At 46.8% G+C, this 23,378-nt stretch overlaps 1 protein-coding gene across 6 annotated transcripts in view; it reads left to right on the forward strand.

Moving 5' to 3' along the window:
- The window catches only part of sei (potassium voltage-gated channel seizure), a 318,213-nt gene that overhangs the window by 107,067 nt on the left and 187,768 nt on the right, over positions 1–23,378 (forward strand). For all 6 annotated transcript variants that reach the window (XM_075680320.1, XM_075680323.1, XM_075680318.1 and 3 more), the window contains exon 2: positions 10,632–10,862. In XM_075680320.1, coding sequence (XP_075536435.1) covers positions 10,632–10,862 — 231 coding nt within the window. The remainder of the gene's footprint in view (positions 1–10,631; positions 10,863–23,378) is intronic.

Raw genomic sequence — 23,378 nt, forward strand, 5'->3', positions numbered from 1 at the left:
CGGTCTTCTTCACCCACTTCATTGATTTATTGGCGCGACGAGATCACAGATGCTACAATCACTGCTGGTCGCCGTCCGCGTTTTGTTATGCGAGTTGTCGGTCCCTTTACGTGAGGTCACGTGTGTTATTTAGACGGTGTCCGCTGCGGGGTCCTTTCTGTGGGCGTCAAGAGCAGAATTCGGAGAAGATAAATGTAGCCTCTATCTGGGTCCGCGCGCATGGGCGAACGATTCCTAATAAGCCGTACTGCGCGCCGACTCTCTCCGAGAGCACTTGCTGCGTGATCGACGTTTGACGGCGCACTTGTCTTCTCGTGACAGCGTCCTGTCACAGCTGTCGCTTTTCTTTGACACCGCTGATACCCCTCGCGTGTGACCTAGATGAGAGCGAGAAAGCGATTCGGTTACGATGAGCAGACAGTTTTCGATAGGGCACTTGTGGAGCGAGCAAGAGAGAGAGAAGAACACCCAGATGATGTACTGCTGATCAGAAAATTTTCTTCTCCGTTTCACCCCTCCCAAGATAAATTCAATTATAGCCTCTACGCACCGCACCTCGTCTCACGTGGCGCGCCAACAACTAAGCTCCATGTGCCTGATCGCTTTAAATAATGTGTAATATCCTCACGCATGAGGCATAATCTCCTCGTATGATCTTTAATTGCTTTCACCAACTTACCCAAGCATACGGGCACCCAGGCGTTTTTTATGATACACCGCATAAGCTCCTTATCTCTCATTCTCTTTTCTCCTTTTTTTCTTTAGGAAAGAGAGATGCATTTCCACTGATTGATTGATTGATTGATTGATTGATTGATTGATTGATTGATTGATTGATTGATTGATTGATTGATTGATTGAAAACTGTATTATTCCACCGAACTGGGCAGCCAGACTTTTAACCTACACGAAGGCAGTGGGGGAGGACGAAGCATTCCCTGCGCGTTGAGGACGGTGAGTCTTCACGGCCTCAACGGCCACGCGGATTGCTCGACGCTGGTCGTCTTCAGCCTCCCTCTGGAGCAAGTCCTCCCAGACTTCTCTACTGTCAATGTTTTCGTTGGCCCTTGGGGAGCCAGCATACTCCCATATTATATGGTCTAGCGTACCTTCTTGCTTACAAGTTTTGCAGAGGGCGTCGTTATTGTCCCTCGTCTGTGTTAAGTAGATCCAATGTGGTGATGTATAATTGTTTCCCTGGAGGCACCGCCAAATGCGAGCATCCTTCAGAGAGAGAGACTGATGCGGAGGCGGAAAGATTCTTCTTTCGGCTTTGTAATGATCTACAATTTACCTGTACGTGATGATGCTATGATGCTATCTTTGATCCCTGAAACTGGCTGCTCTAGAGTTGCCCCGAATCATACAATGTCGTACAACTCTATAGGTGACCTAGCATGGGATACTCGGAATCGATATTTAGATACTTCTGAGTCTAATGACTAAACGTCTTAGCCTCGATGGGTATTAGACGTGATGCCGGGAGGAAGAACAAAAAAAACTGCGATGTGGATTGGGGAGGTGGGAGGGCGCTAAATTTTCCGTTCCGAGACAGCTGCCGAACAATACGTGCGGGGAGTAATAGCACGCTGTAAGTTCGTGTTCATGCTAGGCGTCGATGATGATGGTTTCGGTGCATTATAGGCTTCGCACCAGTGCAGTGGTTCAGCAGGCCTGGTTTCGCTACCTCGCGCACAGGAATGCAGAGAGTTCGCGAGAAATACGCTCCCAATGAGGGGAGAAAAGTACTAGAGTGAAAGCGCACCATCTAGGAGAAGCGAGAGAAAGATAGATAAGGAAAGAAAAGAACTTGGCTCCACGTTTAGAGATAATGAGCACAAAACAAACGCGAAACGTGCACTCCGACAAAGTGAGAAGGAAGTAAAGGTGGGCGAAAAGAAAGCTGGACGCGCCATACTCTACGAGTCGAGCTGCGGTGGAATGCTTCCCGTTCGCTTCACTTTCCTGGATATTTTTGTAAGTGTACTATAAGATCTAGATCTGGAAGTGTTAACCAGTTCGATCAAGCTTGCTTTCTCTCTTCCTTTTTCTCTCTTTCTTTCTTTCTTTCTTTCTTGACTGATTTTCAATTACACAGAAAATAAATGGAGGAGCTAGAGGAAAAGCCGCACAGACGCGGCTTGAGTGACCCTCGGCCCCTTTCGATACATTTGACCACAAGGCATCACACCACGTTACACATTATATATATATATATATATATATATATATATATATATATATATATATATATATATATATAAAACAGATGTTGATGAACTAGTGGAAATAGTACACTGTTGTAAAAAGCAATAAAGAGATATTATTTTAGACAGTGAAATGTTACAGGAACAGCGAATGGGAAAATATATAAAAGAAAATAAATCGTACAGCTGATCCTCAGAACGTACGTTAACATATTAAGTTCCAAAGAAGGGAAGGCGTTAAATAATAAAATTTTGACAATGTGAGATCACGCCCTTTACAACCAGCTATTTCGGACAAATTCAGCAGTCTTGGCTGGTCGCTACTTACCATTTCACAGTCATAATTAGTTCTAAAAAACGCGGAATATTCCATACTTATGGTTTACATGTGCCATGGACGGATAAATTTCCCTTTAAGTTCGCGTGTTTCACGAGAAGTCTGATAAAAATACACCAACTTTTTGGCGCTGCTTAGAGCTCGCAAACCGCTGCCGTGTGTGTTGACTTTCTGCGCTACAAATCTTGCCGCTCGGAGGACAAACCTCGCAACTGTGTGGAAATTCGGTATCGGTTTTCAAAGTAGCACGCGGTCACAGTAAGCTACGGGCTTATCTCACCGGGTGAAAGCGTGCGTTTGTTACAACACGTTACTGTCAGAACTTTCTTTTCTCAAACTCAGTCGCACTTCAAAAGAATCTTAGTACCGATGCATATTATTCGAAATTTCGTTAACAACTCATGCGCGTTCATCCACCCAAGTGCATCTTATTTAGAGCCAATAGAATAGACACAGAATACAATTTTCTGTATCATAACCGGTATGTTTAGTAACACTTTTCTTATCGCTTTTACGATGTGAGTAAGAAATTGCTTTTTATTTTGCATCTGCGAGTGTATAATTTACCTATTAGTAGTGCTATACAAATAAAAAGGTGCCACAGAGTACCGGAAAGCAACGAAAAATTGCCCGTGAAGCATCTCCATCATGCCTTCATGCACGGAACTCGGCCTAAGTGAATTCTGACGACGCATACCTGTACACAGCTCCCTTTACACGTATGCGTGGTCGGCTTTGAAATGACACTGCAAGAATGTTTTCCATAACAACCAATGTGAAACGCATAATCAATATTTACCCATCGTATTAGAAAGAAGAGCGCTTCATGTTCAACAAAAGCCAGCTTCCACAAGAGGGTTTTTCTTCTCCACAGCCCTTCGTAAATCTACCACTACATGGTTCGACCTGAAGGGTGGCTACATACTTTGCGACAAGAAACCGTCAGAAATTTCCGGAAGCTTCGAGCTTCGTTCATATCAGCTGCTTCGTGAAAAACGCGTGCCTTTGCGTACAAAGTTTTTTTTTTTTTTTCAGCAGCAAGGGATGTTTACTTCTCAAAGAGAGCGGCTGCTTTTTTTCTCAGCTCTCGCACAAATGACAGTGATGAGGCTATGTATGAAAACTGGTTCTGTCTTCTTCGCACCGTCCCATATATACGAAGTGCACATAACGAGAAAGACATGTCGAAGACCCCCCCCCCCGCTCATTTTTCAAAAATATATGTATGCGTCGGCGTCATCAAAGTGCCACTGAGTATTACTCAAGGACCATACAGCATTGACTCCGCGGACGCGGGCACATAGGCGAGCTCGAGCGGCGGCGTCCAAAAGCGCTTCCATTTCCTGTATTCATCGCGAGAGCTGCCTTTTTTCACCACCAGCCGGCTTTGAAAAGGAATTCGTATTATGAGACGAATGCCCAACGGTTTGTTGCGAGGTATAGCGCATACAGAGGACAAACGTCGAATCGTGCCTTTCGGTATGGAAGCGCTAGGAGCGCGTATATGAGGTATCTAAATTTCGTTTTGAATGCGCTCCGCGCCGCGCCGCCCGTGTAGTTGTAGAGCTTCGCATTATTTAAGCGCCGTTTCTGCGAGCGCAATGTTACGCCTTCATTTCCATATTCGGATAAGTTCGTAGCTTTGAAGAAAGAGGGGGGAGGGAGGGGAGAAAGAAGACGCTGACGTGACTGGACCGAAGAAACGCGAAAGTGTCATTTAGCTCTTCATTCAAGCAGTTCTTAAAGAAAGTTCAAAGCGACTATCGCTTTTTCATATCCACGTTCTATTCTCCCTGGTGCGAATAGTTTTGTTTGCGCTTGGTGAGGTTTTAGCAGTGGCGTCCTTCGGTGCCTTTTTATACCCATAAGCCTTGTTAAATACGGAATTCAGTAAACATTTTACATGCTGGTGTTTCGCTGGAGAACACACATCTTCAAGTGCCTGATAACCTCGGATCAAAGAGTCGAGGTTTCACTTACCTGATCTATCCAATCGAAGACATGATTAGCCTGGCCTCCGCAAAAGAAGTCGCAGCTTCGCCCGAAAAGCGAAACATCGATTGCGTAACAAATTAGCAGAGAGCTATATGAAGTAAGGATGGTAGTTTTGTAGGCCGTATAAAGTTGTGAACATTTGCTTGCTAGCTAGATTAACATGTACACAGGCGCACACAAGCAAACAGGAACATAGCTCACGCGATGATCGCGGAAACTCGCTGTAAAAACGCTGTAGTGAGGAAGCGCGGCAGCAGCAGCGAGCGAACTGACCTTCGTGCGGCCTCTCGCTACAACGCGAGCTAAGCGGCCAGAAGTTGGCCCCCACGAAGCTACTAGCACACGGCGCACCTAGACTCTCTACTCATCGCAGGTCGATTTCAAGATAGGGCCCGCGTGGCCGCGCGTTACACAGCAGCCTCTCTCTCTCTCTCTCTCTCTCTCTCTCTCTCTTTAAAACCACATTTCGCCCGCACTTGGCGCGCTGTCGTAGCGTGCGCCGAGCAACAGATAATGGACAGACATTGTGTTGCACGCTGTTTGAACTGAGTCCCCATGCCGGGTCTTTGTAGCGTTGCATTCGCCACAGGCGAGCGGCCAAATGGACTGGGAAGTGCTCAGCGACCGCCATAAGTCTCTTTCCATTTCCGCGAAACACGGAGACGTACAAGGCGCTCGCGTGCGAGCTCGGTCTCATATACTGAATGGCGAGTCGTCCGGACCGTCCGATGTTGCAAGAAGGCCTCAGGGGCGTACGGGATCGGCACTTGTACTCCGTCCAGCGACGCCCGCTTCGTTAAAGGGCCACTAAAGAGAAAATGCTAAACCAGTTTAGACAGTTGATAAAGCGTTCTTTCGAACATACATTCTTGTGGCAACAGGTTGATTACTGCAAGAAAAAGAAAAAAGTCATATTAGCATTATTTTTTAAAGTTTCGCTCCGGATCTTTGGCGCCTGTACGTCAGTGTTACGTCACAAGTTTCGTAGTACTATATATAAGGTTTTTTTTTTATTTGGGTCGTTGCTATTGAGTAGGGGCTCTGGAAAGTTGCACAGTTAATTATTTGGCTCCGTTAGAATTCAACGTTGTCTATCTTTACCTATCAAAAAATTAACTAGGCATGAGCAGGTGCTGTCAGAACGCATGACGTCACGTCGTCCAAGTGCAGGAACTTCGCAGTGGCGTCGCCACCCGTCTTTCGTTTTTGCATATTTTCTGGCATGTTTTCTGCGTTCGTGGGGAAACTGTCTTTATCGGTATTGTGGAAGTGTAGCTTTGCAATATGGATGATTGACGAGACGGCACGAACGCATTTTCTTACTCCCATTCACGGCTCCCATTGTGCTGTTGGAGGTAAGCTGTTTGAGATAAGGCGCAGATTTTCACCATGCTGTCTGTATAACAATATGGCGGCCTGGACGACGTCAAGGAAGGTCCCCTAAACAGCTCAAACTATTATTTTTTCCTAATATAAAGTCGTCTGCGTGTCTCTCGACGGGGTTTCTACAATGCTCACGCTTCATCTCGTTAAGATCTGGCAGTACAATGTAATATAATTTGCACCCTTACAAGTAAATGAATGTGTAAATTAGTCTATAACTCCCAGACTTACACCCTTATTGGGTGTAAGGGTATGAGTTATAGACGGGCTTACACCCTTATTCACTTTTAAGGCTGCAAATTATTTTACAGTGTAGAATAGAAGCTGTGAGGCGTTCTCTGCTGTTCCAGAGTGCGCTGGAAACTGAGCCCCTGAGACTGCTGTTTGAGACTGAGAAGACGAGGCTGTGAGGCCGAGGGTCACGGGGATTAGCGAGAGGGGAGTTCGCGCGATCAAGTTTTTTCTAATTGCATGCTGCCGCCATCTGTAGCCTCTAATTCAGCGACGGTCGTTTGACGAGGATTGGGTTGTAGCGTTTATTTCCTGGATTAATGTAAGCGGTGGTGCCCGAGAAGCTACTTCCGAGGCTATACACGGTCCGTCTGCAGCTAAGAGCGACGCACATTAATAAAGCAGAGATCGACTGACTGCGGTAGAAGAGGAAAATAAGAACTTGAGGTCCGTTACATTTACAAGACCTGAGTCACGTGGACGGGCCGAAAGCTGAGCTGAGGCATCTACGTCCGAATTTGTGGAAAATTTGAGCTCGAAAGCGATAAAGATGAATGAAAAAGTCTGAACACAACGCAGAGTGCCCGGTTGCAACTCCGAAGGAAGCGCGAGAAGTCAACGCGCACGAAAAGCCTATTTCATTCAGGACTACTCACCGATTGCATTTAAGCGCAAAAAATTGCAATTTACGCCATTATTTCTTTCTTGTAACCATCATATAGTTCCTTAGAACAAATATTGTTTCTCTACTACATGGTAAGCTGTTCTTTATCAAGTAGCGAAATTAATTTTACTTGTATCTGATAACATCGCTGCATGTATGTGGATTAACTGTTATTCTGGTCTTTCGCTAGCGAAACTTCGTGCAAAAGTGCGCAAAGCTGTATGTGTTACTGTACCACCTGTTCAAGAGCCAAGGAGGGGCCAGTGGCGTACTTTTGCGCCAACATCTTCTTATCTTATGACAATAATAATAAAAAAGATAAAGCAAAAAAGAAAGAGAAGGACCACGAGAAAGTTAGGTGTCATGTTTTTTTATCAATAATAAACGCGCACTGCACATCATATTGAGAACTAAAGATAACGGCAAATGTAAAGTATTATAATTAACGAAACTTAATATACATGCATCACTACGCGTCCTAATTGCACGTCTGAGTTTTTTTTTTTTTGCATCGTATAAGAGAACATCACGCGCAACTTCTTTATTATCATCATCAGCAGCCTATTTTCATGTCCACTGGCAGGGCAAAGGCCTCTCCCTGCAAACTTCAATTACCCCTATCTTGCGCTATTCTAACAGCACCTGCAAATTTCCAAATTTGTTCATCCTGCCTAGTTTCCTACCGCCCTCGACTGCGCTTCTCTTCCCTTGGCACCCATTCTGTACATCTAATGGTCCACCGGTTATATACCGTATGCCCAGCTCCGTTTTTTTTTTCTTTTAATTTCGGCTATTCTGGTTGGGAGTGCCGTTCATGAACGACTACTCCTATCGTATGGGAACGACCGAGAGCCCGGAGTGCAACTCCTGTATGTGCGAGGAAACCATCGAGCACCTATTGTGTCGATGTACAACGCCTCTATCTGCGGTCAGCTTTTAACCGACTGGACTCAAGACCGTTCTCCGAGTCAAAAAGATACTCGGACCGTGGCCAGACCCGTGACTGGCACGAAAAGCGATTCGTGCACTAGTACAATACTTGAAGTGCAACGGCTTAAGAGACCGTTTATAGTGTCCCTGTGCATCCTCCCACGCGCACTCAGTGCTTACTCTCTCCCTTTTTTCCTCTATGTTCCCCTTTCCCGTACACCCAGTGTAGGGTAGCAAACCGGTGCTCGCCTGGTGGACCTCCCTGCCTTTCCTGTCCTTGCTCTCTCTCGGCCATCGGCTATCCCCGTTTGCTGTCTGGTCCACGCTTTCACTCGCTCAGGCCCTCCGCGTGCGTGCGCGAGCTCACCGCGGCTTTCCTTCTTCTCCCCTCCCTCTCTGTATCTTATCTATCTATTCCCTCTCTCCCGTTCCCAGAGTAAGGTAGCCAACCAGAAGCATTTCCGGCTAACGTCTCTGCCTCCTCTTTTATTTCCTCCTCCTCGCTCTCTTGCTGTCTCTTAACGTCGGGCCTTTGTCATCTCCTAATTCCTGTTGGTTTCGTCTGCCTCTGCTGTTCCTTTCTCGCTCACCCTCTCACCCTCCCCTCCAGACTAGCACGTAGGCTAATACTTTGAAGCCGGCAAATCCTCTTCATATTTAATAAAGGGCGCTGTCTCTCTCTCAACAACGAAAAGAGCACACCGTCAACAGAGCACTCGCAATGAAATAAACATAAAGCGAGTTTACCAGCACACGCGAATAAAATAGGCGCCCGTGGCATCCTTCCCTTTTATTATCCTTCTGAATTTCAGTTCTTTCCGCAGCGTCGGCGGTTAGTACACGTCCCCCAGGGTATTGTGGCACGGCGAGGCCTTCAACCTCTCCATCATTTCTTTTTTTTTGTATTTATTTGTCAGCACTCCTTCCGAAGCTCTAGGAAGAGCAAAAGTACCCGAGCCATACAAGAAAAAAGGAAACGTACGAGAGCTTGAACTCGAATTTCGTGCGGTTAGCTGAGATTCAGTGGGCCTTTGTGATTCCTTGTGTCTTTTATGCTTCGTTATAAGAGCCAGCGAAGCGAAAGGAATGGTGACCGCCCAGAGGACGTGCGGCCTGGCGCAATTGAACGGCCGAGTGATTCTATCGCAAAGAAAAAAAAAAAAGCCGAAGCACCGCGCTTTTATGTAAATCTTCTTGAGGACGATCTGCGGGCTATCGTCATCTTTGAAAGGCCTCTTCGTAGTGTCGTCGGCAGCCACTCGCATGGCTGGAGATATTGTATTTCTTGAGCTCATGTGGTATTTTGGTTTGTTTGCTTCTCGGCCATCGAGACGTGTTTTGTGGTTTAATTCACAGGACATTCTTAACGCAGTTGGTATGTCTCACCGTTCCCGGCGTACTCTGATGAGGGAAACAATTAATTATAGGTAATTTAATCTAGCTTATAGTAAGCGTAGTAGAGCGCGCACATTTATAGTAAATTATGGGGTTTTACGGAGCCATAACCACTTTCTGATTATGAGGCACGCCGTATAGTGGAGGACTCTGGAAATTTCGACCACCTGGGGTTCTTTAACGTGCACCTAACACTAAGCACACGGGTGTTTTCGCATTTCGCCCCCATCGAAATGTGGCCGCCGTGGCCGGGATTCGATCCCACGACCTCGTGCTCAGCAGCCCAACACCATAGCCACTGACTGAGCAACCACGGCGGGTGTACACATTTTTATAGTGAATACGGTCTCGTTCTGCGAATGAGCGCGGCCGATCGCTTTTTTTTTTTGCGAAGGGTGCTTGCACGTGGCCAGCGTTTATGTACGAGTGCAAAGACGTCCTGTATCTTTAATTTGACTCTCTCCTGAGTAATGGGGTAGGTATGCTGGGACACAACCGGCGATGAAAAAGGGGCTTATCTTCCCATTTTTTCTTAACCTGTTAAGATGTGAACAACAACAACAACAACAACAACAACAACAACAACAACAACAACAACAACAACAACAACAACAACAACAACAACAACAACAACAACAACAACAACAACAACAACAACAACAACAACAACAACAACAACAACAACAACAACAACAACAACGACGACGACGACGACGACGACGACGACGACGACAACAACAATGACGACGACAATGACAAAAACAATGACAGAAACTACTACTACTACCAATACTACTACGCCCTCCCTAGAGACTGTGTAGTGCGACGAGTGCCTATGGTATATCTAACAGGAAAGGAAATACATAAAAATAGGAAACAAATTTAGTCTTTGTTTTAAGCATGGGAAAAGAGTCCATTTGTTGTCGCGGATATCGTAATTACCGTCTCGCGGAACATGTACTGTCAACATGAATTCAAGCAAGCAAACAAACAAACAAACAAACAAACAAAACAGCTGTTACACGTGACTGCATGGGATGACTACGACGTGCAACCACTGCGGCAATTGGTTTCTAAGCAATTAATCCAAGACCTACGTTTTGGAGCCTAAATTAAGACAGTATTACAATCACCGGCGGTACTAGAAACGTAAAGATGCAATCCAGTCATTCCCAACTTGTTCGGACATGAACTGACGCTGACAGAACATCGGGGCTGTAGCACGACATCAAGGAGAGCGTCCGTAATTGGCGTTCGCTGGCCGCCTGGCTTCCGTTAACTGAGCAGCAAAGATAGGCCTCGTTACATCAGTTTCCCATAGAGGGAGAGCGTCTCAATTCGCTTCTTCACCTAGCGCAAGGACTTGCTCCGCTAAAGTGAAACTATTTAGAATGTCGAAAAAGAAAAAGGCATTACGACATGTGCCTTGGGTACGCCCGCAAGTGAAAGTGAGCTCTGTCGAGAGCTAAGCGTCTCTTGTCTCGCGCAGACCGTCGCTTCCTGGTGGCCAACGCGCTGGTGGACTCTCTGCCCATCATCTACTGCAACGACGGCTTCTGCGAGCTGGTGGGCTACACCCGGGCCGAGCTGATGCAGCGTTCGTGCGTGTGCGAGTTTCTGCACGGGCCGCTCACCGACCCGGACGCCGTGGCCGCCTTCCGGGACGCCCTCGACAACATGATCGAGCGGCAGACCGAGCTACTCTACTACCGAAAAGACGGTTCGTCGCATGCTTGTGTTGACCACTCTGTTTACGCGGGTGGCTGCATTCACCAACGTCACTGCCACTGAGTGCTCTCTGACTTCGTGCTATGCGATTTCTGTGACGCGAAAAACGTGAATGTATCTTGCCCATCACGGTCAATAGTAAGAACAACGTAGAAAGTACTATAGTAAGTGCACTGAAGTTCTTGTCCAGAGTATTCGCTGCTGCATTAAAACGACCATTTGCTTTTTTTTTTTTTTTTTGATGGAAGCAGGAGTTGGGCGCACCGCTGAATCGCAGTTTTCCGAGAGGCCCTATGATCAAGAAGCATTAGTGTACCTTGCTTTTCAGAGGCAGTGAAGTATGAAAGCGGTTAGGTGGAGCGTATGCTAGCAGCGCGCGCTGCTTTTTAGTATAGCCGACGCATATCTTCGGTTGATGGACGGCTTATCACGCCTCCGCCCCTCAATCTCACATGTTTTTGGAGTCTGCGTAGAAAGTTTGTTTCAACAGTGCGTTGCTGTCACCTCATGTGATGTGGTTTTATGCGAGAGCTGATAAGTTTTGTATACTGCATAAGCATGCGTTGGGAGACAGCAATATATATATATATATATATATATATATAGTTAGAGAGTTAAAAAGGAAAGAAAAGAGGAAAGAAAGAAGCAGCAAAGGAACAAAGAAAAGCTGTATGCTTATATATCTGTATATATAGCACCGATTGCGATAGCAAATTACTGGATAGCCGTGCGGAGTAAGGATAGCAGATTTATGGGCTGTATAAGCTTGCAAGCATTCGCTTACTAACTAAATTAACAATTATAGAATGTGTAAGCGTAACTCAACGAGGACGTAGAAAGAAACAGACACTCAGAGACAGCGCTGTCTTTGTGTGTCTGCTTCTTTCTACGTCCTCGTTGAGTCACACTTACAGCTCCTATCCTGGATGCAAACCAAGTAGCCCGCCAACGTCTTTTAACGAAATTATCAAGCATGGTGTCACGCACTCACAGGTAAACATGAACACATCTCGCTCGATGGGCGTGGAAACTCGCTGTTAAAATACTGGAGTGAGGAATCGTGGCAGCAGCAATCGAGTTGACCTTCGTGTAACTCTCACTTCAACGCCAACAAAACGTCGAAAGCACAGCGCATAGAAAGCTACCGGCACTATGCGCACTTAGCAAACATCGCGGATCGCTTTGAAGATAAGGTCTGTGCGGGCGCGCGCTTTGGCCAGGTGGCAGATCGCTTTCAAGACACACGAGCGCCGGCAACGCGTCCCTACGGCGTTCGCCAAAGGCATCTACTACGATGTCCACCATTAGCGTGCCCAAGGCCTTAGCAGACACCGCAGTTGTCTCCACTCTGTACGGAGTGGCGGGCGAGGAGGACATCGAGGCACCCTAGCAGCCGCCAGAGCAGTCAATACACATTACAAAGCCAAAAATGAAAAGCTCGAAAAATTTACTGACTTCGTACAGGCACATAACCAACAAACTACAAGCTGGGTAGCTGGAGTCACCGCGAATCATCCTAACATAGCTAGACCTGCTCCACCCGCCTCCCCACCAGCTCCTCTTAACAACGGCCAATAACCAGACTCTCTCTGCTTGAAGTGTGGCAATGGAACTGTAGGGGGCTCCGAAAAAGAGAAAGCGCATCTCCAACAGTTTCTAGCCTCCCCTTCTAACGCCCCTGCGGTCATTGCGCTTCAGGAAACTCACGGACGAATCAGCTATAATGTCTATGAGACCACTAGAGTCCCCCAGCCAGACACAGCAATTCTTACGCAGAAGCACTTCACTGCCAATCACTCCCAATTCGACAGCGTCGATACAGAGCATTACTTTTAGAAATTATTCCTCGCAAGAATAATGCATCTAGGGTCTTTACATTCTCAATATCTATAGTCTTCCACAAGACAAACGTCACCGCTTTGACACCCTCTTTGCAGAAGCCATTGCCATTGCCATCCACCATGCCCTTTTAATTCTTGGTGATTTTAACGCACTCAACCAGTTGTGGGGTCACTCCGTTTCTACTCCTAAGGGCAGAGCTCTATGAATCCACGTACAAAACCACACACTCAGATTACATAACACCGATGCACCAACCAGGCTAGGCAACAGCGTAGCCAAGGACAGCTCCGCGATCTTACCCTTACACACAGAATTCAACACGTCACATAGCACAACTCACAAGTTAACCTCGGCAACGACCATAATATTATTACCACCACACTACAATTCAAACACAAACCCTTTGCATTCAACCTCCTGAGAGGTCTGCCAGATGTCAGCCCCCCCAACCATCCAAGACATCTCAGCATGCGTTCAGCAACTACACTCAGACGCTCAGACGCACACTAACACTCTGCCCCCCGAAACCGCCCTCACTACAGTTGATGCCAAGCTTCTACACATATGGAAAGCTAAACAGTCTCTTCCAAACGGTGGAAGAGGCGACGGCACAACCGAAGGTTAAGGCTCAGACTTGCCAAATTAGACCTGCAGATCCAGGAGTAAGCCACACAATTGGCCTGCCAGTAGTGGGGCCAGGTATCTAAAAGCATGCATGATAACCTCGACAAGCGCACATAGAAACCCTTGCGAAACTTGTTAGACCCTGCCACATCGCGCACACATCACAACCACAGCATAAGCAAACTGCTACATGCACACAAAAACAATCTTAACGGACTCTTCGAGGACCTCCGCCATAAACACCTACCTCCCGTTCAGCATTATGACATGCCAAAGTACACTGGTGAACCATAGGAGCTACTAAGTGCCGCTATCACAGAAATAGAGGTACGCCATGCCATAGCCACTCTGCGCTCAATGTCACTACCAGGCCCCGACCTTATTAACAACAAGCTACTTCGCCGTCTAGACGCCAGCTCTGTCACAGCCATCACGACATACTTCAATCACTGTTTAGTTCGTGGAAAGATGCCAAGGTAATTTTTATCCCAGAGCCAAACAAACCATTGAGCACTTCTAATCTCAGGCCTATATCACTAACCTTTTGTCTAGGTAAAACCCTTGAACACGTCATCTTCAACCAACTCAGTAAATACACGCAAGACAACAATCTTTATCCATGAGAAATGTGTTACGTTCTACCGGCCAATGGCCGGCAGCTACGCGATGAAATCCAGGCCGATTCGCAGAGCAAAAAGACGACGCTTTATTTCCAGCTCGGAAATATATATAGAAGAGAAAAGAGAGAAAGAAGGAAGGAGGGACCATCGATGCATGCGCGGAGAGGCGCACGTGGCTCCGAATAGGTTATCTGCAGCAAAATGGTAGGTTTTCAAAAATCTCTTTCATGCCAAGATTCCAAACATGACATCATTAAACCCAATAGCAGTCTAGATACGCAAGCAATTCTGAGTCTGGACCTCCACAGAGCCTTCAATAACCTTTCACATTTCGCCATCCTGCAAGAGCTCAATATCACTGGAGTTGGCGGAAAGATCTATGACTACATAGGCACCTTCTTAGCCAGTTGTACCACAATAATACATATAGGCACATAGCAATCCCTTTCGTATGCTTTGGGCAGCTACGGCACGCCCAACGCTCAGTGCTCTCCACTTTTCTTTTTAACCTCTCTATGATGCCGATGGCGCGAGCATCGCGATCTATTCCTTATTTCAAGTTTTCGCTCTACGCCGACATCACTCCTATAACGACTGGCGGCTCCGATGGAGGGAGGAGGGAAAGAGAAAAGCAGAAGGTAGGGAGGTTAACCAGAATATGGCTCCGATGGGGAGATTCAAGACAGTCCGCAGGCCGCATCCAACACGGTCGTGGCTCATGCAGGGGCTATGAATCTCACGCGCTCCGCTAAAAAATCAAAACTACTTCTCCGGCCATCCCAACGGCGGGCCAAAAAAGACTTGTCTAATATACAGGTCATCCTAAACCACATCCCTGTTAGTAGAGTTCACAGACTCCGGGTGCTTGGCTTACATATTCAAAGCAACCGGCTCAACACATATACCTTAAATACATACTACACCACAGTTGATCACACCCTGCGTCTTCTAGGGCGAGCCTCCAATAAATATGGCGGATTAAAGGAGGCCGAGCTTCTCCGCTTGTTCCAGGCCTTTGTTATGAGTAAGATTACATTCGCGACGCCATATCTACATTTTCTTAAATCAGAATCAGATAAGATCAACACTCTTTTACGCAAGATATATAAATTCGCTCTGAGGGTCCCCATATGGACCTTCATTGAAAGGCTCGTGCTTACTGGTACCTTCAAAAGGATTACTGAACTCACAGAAGCCCATCTCACATCCCAGTATAGCAGACTTTCTAACACCGCAACAGGTCGACACATTCTACAAACTCTTTTTATCACTCCGGCACCCATCATCAAGTCTAAGTACACCTTTCCACATCACATACACGAGAACCTGTACATTCCCGCACTTCCTAAAAGCATTCCCCCTGTGCCCCACAAACAGCGCAGAAGGAAGCGAGCGAAGGCTCTCCAAAAACAATTCTCCACCTCGAAAGACGTGCTCTATGCTGATGTCGCCGAATAGGCAAACAGAAATTATTATGCAGTATCAGTCATTAACTCTCACGGCCAGGTCGCTGCGGCCGCCTCCATTTCTGGCTGTTCCTCGGAGGAGGCGGAGGAGGTGGCCATAGCACTGGCCCTCGCAATCCCAAGTTCATCACTTATCGTTAGCGACGCCAAAGCAGCCATACATTGCTTCATAGCGCGCAGGGTCTCTGAGCCAGCCCTTTCCCTCATTTTGGCCCAACCTTTGCGCCAAACTGTAGCATGAATCTGGACTCCCGTGCACGCGGGCCTTGCCAGAAACGAGGTGGCTCATGCCAGTGGCCGAGTATTTACAGTACGGGCACAGGCATCAGTGTGTCCGACCACGCTACAGAGGAGGCGCCGTCCACAGCAAAAAATCGGCTTATAACCTACCACGTCATCTGCACAACCTTTCCGGCACGCATGCGCAAATCCCCGCGCAGGTATTAAGCTCTGTGGAAGCAGTTGCAGACTCGCACCTTTCCCTCCCCTCACCTCTTCCACCGCATTCATCCCTCCATTTACCTTTCTCCCTCCAGGAAATTCTGCGTCTCTACCAAAGCAGACCTAAACCACATCATATGGGGGTGCCCTAAGCTCCCCCTTCCACCTTTTCTCAAGCAATTAATATCTAGTCAGGAGCAGTGGGAGGCTGCCTTGCGCAGCTCGAGGCCGGATCTTCAGAAAGCCATGCTGCTGGAGTTGGCTGAGAGGATAAAGAAGGCTTACTTCAAGTAGTTCCTCCCCCCACACTCTATCCCGTTGCCCCCTTCCCTTTAATGAGGGGCAAATAAATTTTTTCATTCATTCATTCATTCATTCATTCATTCATTCATTCATTCATTCATTCATTCATTCATTCATTCATTCATTCATTCATTCGCGGACTTGGACTTTTGAGGGATCTTTGGCACTGCTGCGTTTCAAGAAAGGCACCAGCCTATATGACTTCTTGGGACTGGCTCAGAGAAGAACGCTTGATTGTGCGTGTACCAGGAAGAACGGAGTGTGAACTCCGTTCTTCCTTTTCCTCTTTCACACCCTTCGCCCTTCTCCAGTGCATGGTAGCCTACCGGGCTCGGCCTGGTTACTTCCCCGACTTTCTGTTATGACTTCTATCAATCTCTTTTAGCTTGAGCACAACTCCAGTTTCCCTATTCGAATGCATGTAAAACGAAGAAATGCTTTTATGTGACAAGCACTGGACTGATCTGAATGAAATCTGTTGCATTTTAGAGAGAAAATTAAGGTAGAATAACTTTGATTTAGAACCGGAAGTCATTAAAATGTCGCAGTATCGCCGGAAAGGCGAAGTATCGGTTACGACAGGAAATTAGTAGACAGATATGCGAAATAAGGATGGTAGATTTATCGACCATATAAACTTGAAAAGCATTCGTTTACTAATTAAATTAACAAGCATGGTGTCACACTCGCACAAACAAACATGAACACATCTCTTTCCACAACCGCACACACTCGCTGTCAAAACACTCGAGTGAGGAAGCGCAGCAGCCGCAGCGAGCGAATAGACGTTCTTGCTGGCGTTGCCTTCAAAGTGAACGAAGCGGCAAGAACACAGCACATACGAAGCTTATGCCCTCGGCGCACTCTCTCCCCATCGCAGATCGCTTTCAAGGTAGTTCCCGCGCGGCAGCGCCATCCGTAGCCGCCAACGGAGTGGAATGCGGGGAGGTGGGGTGCCTCCCCCTCGCTTTCCTCTTTTGCGAGCGCAAAATTGAGCCTCCATAGTCGGCTCACCCTCGCGCGCTTTGACTCGCACATACAGCTTAAGGCGCGGCGACGGTGCTGTCGTAGTTCGACTTTATACGGCACATCCCGGCGACGCCGCGCGACCGGCGACGGAATTGCGCCTAGTGTCCATATAATTGCTATCACAATAAAACAATTCCCGAAAGCTACTAAGGTAAAAAGAAAACAATAAAGCACGAAGCTTACAAATCTGTTATTTGCATCTGTTAGAGCATCTAAAGCATAAAAATCTGACATATGAGCTTGCCACTTATGTAGAATTGTTGCACTGTTGATGAGGGTTTTGCAAAGGTCTTACTCGCAAAATGATGATATTTTCAGCGTTGTGCAATTAATTAATTTTTTTCGTAGGTGCAGTTTACAGTATTTTTGTACTGTTTTTTATTGCTGAGCTAGAGTTGTAAATTTGATTCGTCAGTGTTTTGTTTTTTCAGTTTTGGAATTTCAGCAATTTTTGTAAAAGAAGTTGGTGGCATTGTCAGGAAGAATAATGTCACTAGAAAGTCCCGTCGCCATCGCGTGTCCCGGAGGCAGGAGAAGATCGGTCCGCCAGAAAGTGCCTAAATAAAACTTCACTGGCGATTACGATACACCCTAACACGAAATTTGAGCGCAGCTCCATACGTGTTTTAGTTTCGGCAGACGCGGATAATTTGTCTCGTGCGGCACGTTGTAAACGAAACGAAGTGTGGCGCGACTGCCTCGCTAAATGGCAGATCGCGAGAGGCAGCGGGTGGGAGACACGTGGGCGCGATTCAGAGCAGCCGCTGCAGACAGATATCTGCTCCTGCAGCGCTTTGTTTCCATATATGGTATCGGTGGCGTAATTGGTGAACAAACGATGCGGGCTACTCTGGCGCCATCTCGTACCTATCGTCGCCGCAGAGTCCGTATTGCGCGGAACTATGCCTTTCTTCTCACGTTTTCGCCATACCCTCCTCCTCCGCCTTTCTCTTCGTGCTCTCTTCGCTATCGCTATCTTTCATCTTCAGCTGTGATCGTTCGCTCGGTTACGAGGGACGCCAGCGTCGACGCTCGCCGCAAGAACGGGCGCCTAAGAATAAAAAAAAATTGCTTCTTAGAGTCACCATCATGTATACCACGTGATACGCAATCCGAGAGCTTCAACCGCGATTTGCGCAGTCTTGTGAAAGCTAGATTGTATTTTTTAAAAAATCAGAAACCTCATAAAATCCTGTGCAGTGTTTGATGAGAAATACATTTCTCCGTTTCGATGTAATTAGCTAGGAGGCCGATGCTTGTACTCACAAGTTAGAAAAGAAAAAAAAAGATATCGTTCTTTCAGAGCGCAGCTCTTAGGCACCAATTCCTGCTGCTAGCGTCGGCGTAACCGAGCGAACGAGCACAGCAGCGAAGGACGAAAGAGCAGCGTGGCGTGCAGCGGGGTATGAAAGGCGGCAATAGAGAAGAGAGCGTGAGGAGGAAAGCGGGAGACGAAAAACGTAGTACCTCGCAAAACGTGTTCTGCGACAATCGCTACGAGACGGCGCCAGAGTGCTCCGCGTTGTCTGTTTACTTCTTTATCTTTCGTCTGTCACTGATTTTCACGGGCTAACAAATGTTAAACCTTATGCCTCGACGCACGGCGCGTTTGCATGTATCAGAAGTTTCTCGAATGTCATCGATAGTTCTATCATTGGCTGTTGTCACCAAAGCTTTTTGTAATCTGGTCGTATGCGCGACGCGAATTGTGTAGTACTTTCTGGAAGCCATGCGGGCATCAGCGATTACACTGGAACTTTCGACAACTAATGTATAAAAGCCGACGCGCCGAACCCGCAGATCAGATTTGCGACCATCGCCATACTGCTCGCTGCCATAGTTGTGCTTGAGTGTTGCTTGTTTTGTTGGACACAAGTTCACCTAATAAAGAGTAACTGTAACTAAAGAGTAAAGAGTAATTTGTAACTCACAGTTTCGACACTGTCTTTCTTCACTGTCGCTGTCACGTGACAATATAAATCATTATACAAAGCCAGTTCTTTCTGAACAATGAGCAACGCAACCGATGGAGGTGCTTCGTCTGCCGCAGAGGCTCAGCACCACTGCCGAGAGGACCCTGTCGTTCAGAATCAAATTATTTGCCACAATATTCGGGAATTCAAAACAGCTAAAGAGCTTCGCTCAAAATTCGCATTAGGGAGTATCGTAATCGTCAATGAATTATTTTTTATGAGTTACCGCAACGTCAGAAAGCTCTCAATGGCTGTCTGTACAGCTATTAGACGCCTTGGTGCTCGTAGTGTGACTGGAGGCGGCGCGTGAGCACATGTATAATTAAGGAACACGTACTGTGTCACACCACCTCTTTCAATTCATGTTTTTTTTTTCTGTGTGTGTGTGTGCGTGTTTTTTGTTTTTTTTTGTCTTTTGTGTTACCGGCCCTTCTAATGCCACAAAAACATGCCGCCAACGACTCCCCCTGAATGCTTCCTAACCTCTCGCATCCCCAACACGTTCCCTAGCCCCCGTCTTTCATAGAATTTTGTTTTTCTCTTTCTTGTTCTTTTTCTCTCCCCCTTTTTTTCGGTCTTGGTGCCGCCCTGGCTCCCCCCCCCTTTCTTCTTTTTTTTTCTTTTTCCCTGTTTTTCTGCTTTTGTTTCTTTTCTCTTCTCCCCGCGTGCCCACTTTCACGCTCTTGTCCCCTCGTCTTGGGAACGAACCTCACAGACGTCGGACGACAGCGCTTGTTTCCTCTGGTAGTCTCTCTCTTTAAAACAAGCCGCCAGCGACAACACCCGCACGTGACGTCACTGTACTAACCCTTTAAAACTAACACGCCGAGGATGACGAGGCCGCCTTTGACGAAGATAGGTCCTCCTATCGAAACGTTGGCCAGCCTTTCTGAGGCACCTTATCCCTGCTTACGAACTTTATACCACAGTCTGCTATTCCATCTGTCAGCCCCTTTCTTGTTTTTGTGTCAGACCACAGTGACCCCATTTTTTTTTCTCTAAATTTGTTTCACCGCATAACAGTTCTGGGCAGCGGCGAAGCTAACAATGGAACCGGTCAATATGCAATTTAAGTAGGCCTCTGGCTCATGTGCACTCCCCAACACATGTCTCAATCTGAAGCGAACAGAGGAAGGCCTATACACACAAATGGTTTGGAAGTAAATCTCACTTCAGCTAGTTACCTAGCGCCTAATGGCTATTATAATCGGACTATATTGCACGACCCCCCATTTTTTATGCGAAAGCATCAAATGGGCCCATTGGGCAAAAAATCCGGCGTCTGCAGTGTGCAGCAGCCAAACGGCACCTAAAGTCTCATTGGCTGCGACGCCCCGTCACGAGCGCGCCTCCACGGTGCAGAGCTGGCGAAAGGGCATACCTGCTGCTGCAGCGTTATCGCGCCACATATTTCGTGACGGGGCAAGGGTATCGCCTCGACGCCGCGTCCCCCTCGCTCACTCTCTAGGAATACTGTGTTACCCGCGCGTTCCTCGTCCGCGCAAGCTCTCGCCTGCATTCGAATTGCGCCTCGGTAATGCCAGATCAAAACGCGCCAAGCGTCTCAAAGCGCGGGCTTACCCGCGAGGAGTTCATAATTCCGAGGACTGCTCTGCACCCGCCGTGGTTGCTCAGTGGCTATGGTGTTGGGCTGCTGAGCACGAGGTCGCGGGATCGAATCCCGGCCACGGCGGCCGCATTTCGATGGGGGCGAAATGCGAAAACACCCGTGTGCTTAGATTTAGGTGCACGTTAAAGAACCCCAGGTGGTCAAAATTTCCGGAGTCCTCCACTACGGCGTGCCTCATAATCAGAAAGTGGTTTTGGCACGTAAAACCCCAAATATTATTAAAGAGGACTGCTCTGCGGCGTTGAACGGGACATTAATGCTGTTGCATTCACAAGTCATGAGAAGTGCTGAGGTGTCTTCGGACTTTATTTTTTTCATGGTGGAGTTGAGCTTGTTCTTCGGGAGATTCATGATGATGTACGTACAATCGGGAGGATTAATCGTAATTTAGGAGGCTTCCGGACGAATCTTGATAGTTGATCGACAGGTATGGGTTTTTATTGCCTATATGATCCCCGACTTGCAATCAGTAATGAAAATGCGATTGAATGATCGTAAGATAAAGCTGTCTCTTTCGTCATAGGAGCTGAGGGCACTTAAATGTTTTCATTACTCCGAGAGATTGGGAAATCCTTGAGCGGATATTTTTTTTATGTTTTTGCCCATGAAAGATAGTGATGGGAAATAACATCAGCAAATTTTCTGATCGTACATGTTCATTTACGCTGTCAGAAAATGTAACATCCAAATTATTCCTCAAGTTATTATTTCTTTTTGCTTGAAGAACACATATTTTGTCCGTTTAACATTTAGTTGTAGCCACTCACGCTGAGCCATGTTGACATATAATTTAATAATGCATTTGTGTTTTCAGTTAATTGATCCACACTGTACTCGTTAAAATTTACATTTGTATCGTCAGCAGATAAAGCCGTCGCGGGCATATTTCGAAGGTTAACTGCATCACTGACATAAAAAAAAAGGAACAATGTAGGACCCAAGATCGAGCCCTGCGGTACACCAATCTCTGTAGATTGTAACTTAAAGAAGTACCATTTCATTGCGTGAATTTTAATCTCGGGGTAAGGTAGCTATCGAAAAGGAATAGTGGTGTTCCTCTTATAACATAGCAATGTAGATTACCTTTATGAATAGCGTGGTTGATAAATCGAACGCTTGCTTGAATTCCATGATGAGGCCAGCTTTCGGTAGTTTCCTTTCGTTATTGTTTATTAATTCACTTGTTAGGCTAATTATTGACATTCCAGTCGATTCTTCTTTCTGGCAGCCATACTGTTCTTGCGCAAAATTAATCCAGAACATTCAACCACACGTCTCTCGTAGCCGCTGAGTAACTCCATAAATAAATAAATCTAGCCTAAGCAACAGAAGAAGCTACGCTGTTGTCGTCGCTTAGCATAGCACGCACAGGTAAGTGAATCTGAGGACTACATTGTGGTCCTCTTCAAGATGGCACTGAATGAGTAATCATTTCTTGCTGCGTAGGAAGTGAAGAGTGGACGCAGCGAAATAATGAATAGGAGCAGTTAGAGGTCTCCAAGAGGCAAGCTCTGTCACACGCTGCGAAATGCCTGATGCATAAATGAGGTTGCTGCTCCGGTTATGCAGGCTGCACGTTTTTACCCAGAGAAGCCGTAATGAAAACCCGCATGCCGTTTCCAGTAGGCGTCTATGGTGTCGGAGTCGCACACATTTCAGGAAGACAGACAGTCAGACAGACGAAGAACTTTATTTACATTCCGGCAGTCCAGGCCCGTGTTGAAGTCCGCGCCCGCATTGGACACAAATGTATTAACTCTGTCAAACAAGGTACTATGACGCGCTACCGTTCTGTCAAACAACGACACGTGGAAACTGCTTTCGTATTTCCATGTAACATGGCGCCCGGTCCATGTTAGGCGTTCATGTCGCGCTTAGCCTTTGCCCCCTCTTAGACATGTTCTACGAAATAAAGAAATAAAGTGCATTACTGGGACAAGTGGCTATGAGTCCGCGGTTTGCGTTGTTTCTTATATGCCAGGTGACTCGGTTAGCGGTTAATATTTAGAAAATGTGGATGAGCAAGCCTCAATGGCTGCGAAATTGTCAAAAATAAGTCAAAGCAAGCCGTGCATAATGACTGATTTGTAAATGTACTTACTGTGATGGCGCCACTCACTATAAACGAATCATTTTGTTTCTTAGGCGTTGTTCGAGGTGAGATATTTGTGTTTGAACGTGCCTTTTATCTTTCACAGCGCTTGAGCGTCGTCAGCTTGCGTCTTCAGCTGCTGATGGCTGAAACTTGACCAAAACAGTTTGTTTCGCGAGATGGTCCAAAGAGAATCACAAGCATTTCCGGCTGACCTGAGCAGTCTTTCGATTCCGCGAACTCCTTAATGTTTCCTATTATTTGACGGCAGCTGCAGTAAAAGATGCAGGAAGGGAAGCTTGCTGGCTCAGCTCCACGAGCCTGGTGGTAGACTAAGCTATTTCTGAGATTAAAGAGAGTAAATGATAAATGAAAGGTAGGGAGGTTAACCAGGACTGAGCCCGGTTAGCTACCCAACACTGGGGAAAAGGAATAGGAGACGGAAAGATTAAAGAAGGAGTGATTAAAAAATGCGTAAAGAGGGGGGC

The sequence above is a fragment of the Dermacentor variabilis genome, chromosome 2 (genome assembly GCF_050947875.1).
Source record: "Dermacentor variabilis isolate Ectoservices chromosome 2, ASM5094787v1, whole genome shotgun sequence".
NCBI classification, from domain to species: domain Eukaryota; kingdom Metazoa; phylum Arthropoda; class Arachnida; order Ixodida; family Ixodidae; genus Dermacentor; species Dermacentor variabilis.